The sequence below is a fragment of the Protobothrops mucrosquamatus genome, unplaced genomic scaffold, assembly GCF_001527695.2.
Source record: "Protobothrops mucrosquamatus isolate PMUCROS unplaced genomic scaffold, P.Mucros_1.0 scaffold5095, whole genome shotgun sequence".
NCBI lineage: Eukaryota > Metazoa > Chordata > Lepidosauria > Squamata > Viperidae > Protobothrops > Protobothrops mucrosquamatus.
The window spans coordinates 18397-19019 of NW_015390970.1; the positions used below are offsets into that span (position 1 = coordinate 18397).

The 623-nt window shown below is 52.3% G+C and overlaps 1 protein-coding gene across 1 annotated transcript in view; it reads left to right on the forward strand.

Annotated features, from left to right (window-relative positions):
• The first annotated feature begins 237 nt into the window (after positions 1 to 237).
• LOC107299549 (transforming growth factor beta regulator 1-like) overlaps positions 238 to 623 on the forward strand; it is a 3235-nt gene continuing 2849 nt past the window's right edge. Inside the window, exon 1 of the mRNA XM_015828911.1 lies at positions 238 to 526. Coding sequence (XP_015684397.1) covers positions 238 to 526 — 289 coding nt within the window. The remainder of the gene's footprint in view (positions 527 to 623) is intronic.

The window sequence follows — 623 nt, forward strand, 5'->3', positions numbered from 1 at the left end:
AGTATATTGAATCTCATTTTAGAAGGCCCCAGTGGTACAGTTGTACGTTACAATATGCTTGTGTCTGATTAGAAGTAGCCAGGCTTGCCGTATTCATAATTTATGCATGGTTGACTGATTGCTAGGACAAGACTGAGCTGAAAATATTTACCTATTTGCTGAAATTGCCTTTGGGACTTTTCTTCCTCCCTAGAGCCATCTACTGCCTGCCCCCTTTCTTCTCGACTGCTGCCCACGATGAAGAAAAACCTACGGAAAAGCCAGGATGAACGTTATCTCTTGAAATTTCAGCGTCTTTGCCGTGTGGCCAAGGTGCTGGTTTACGAGAACGCAGCCTTGTGTGATGAGATTGCCCGGCTGGAGGCCAAATACCTGCAGGTACGTGAAGAGCGCCGTTTCTTGCTTACTCGCCTGTTGCAAGGACAAGCCCTGGCTGAAGAAGACTCACCCACACCAGCTGTGGCAGCCAGCCTGCAACCATCCCCAGATGAGCCGGCTACTCGCAAAATTCGCCGGGAGCGCAAAGGCAAAGAGAATGGCCGAGCATCCAAACGCAGGGCACCCCTGGAGCTGGGCATCCGCCGGCTGGTCCCCCCGCTTCCCTTGGATCCTGCCGGACGACC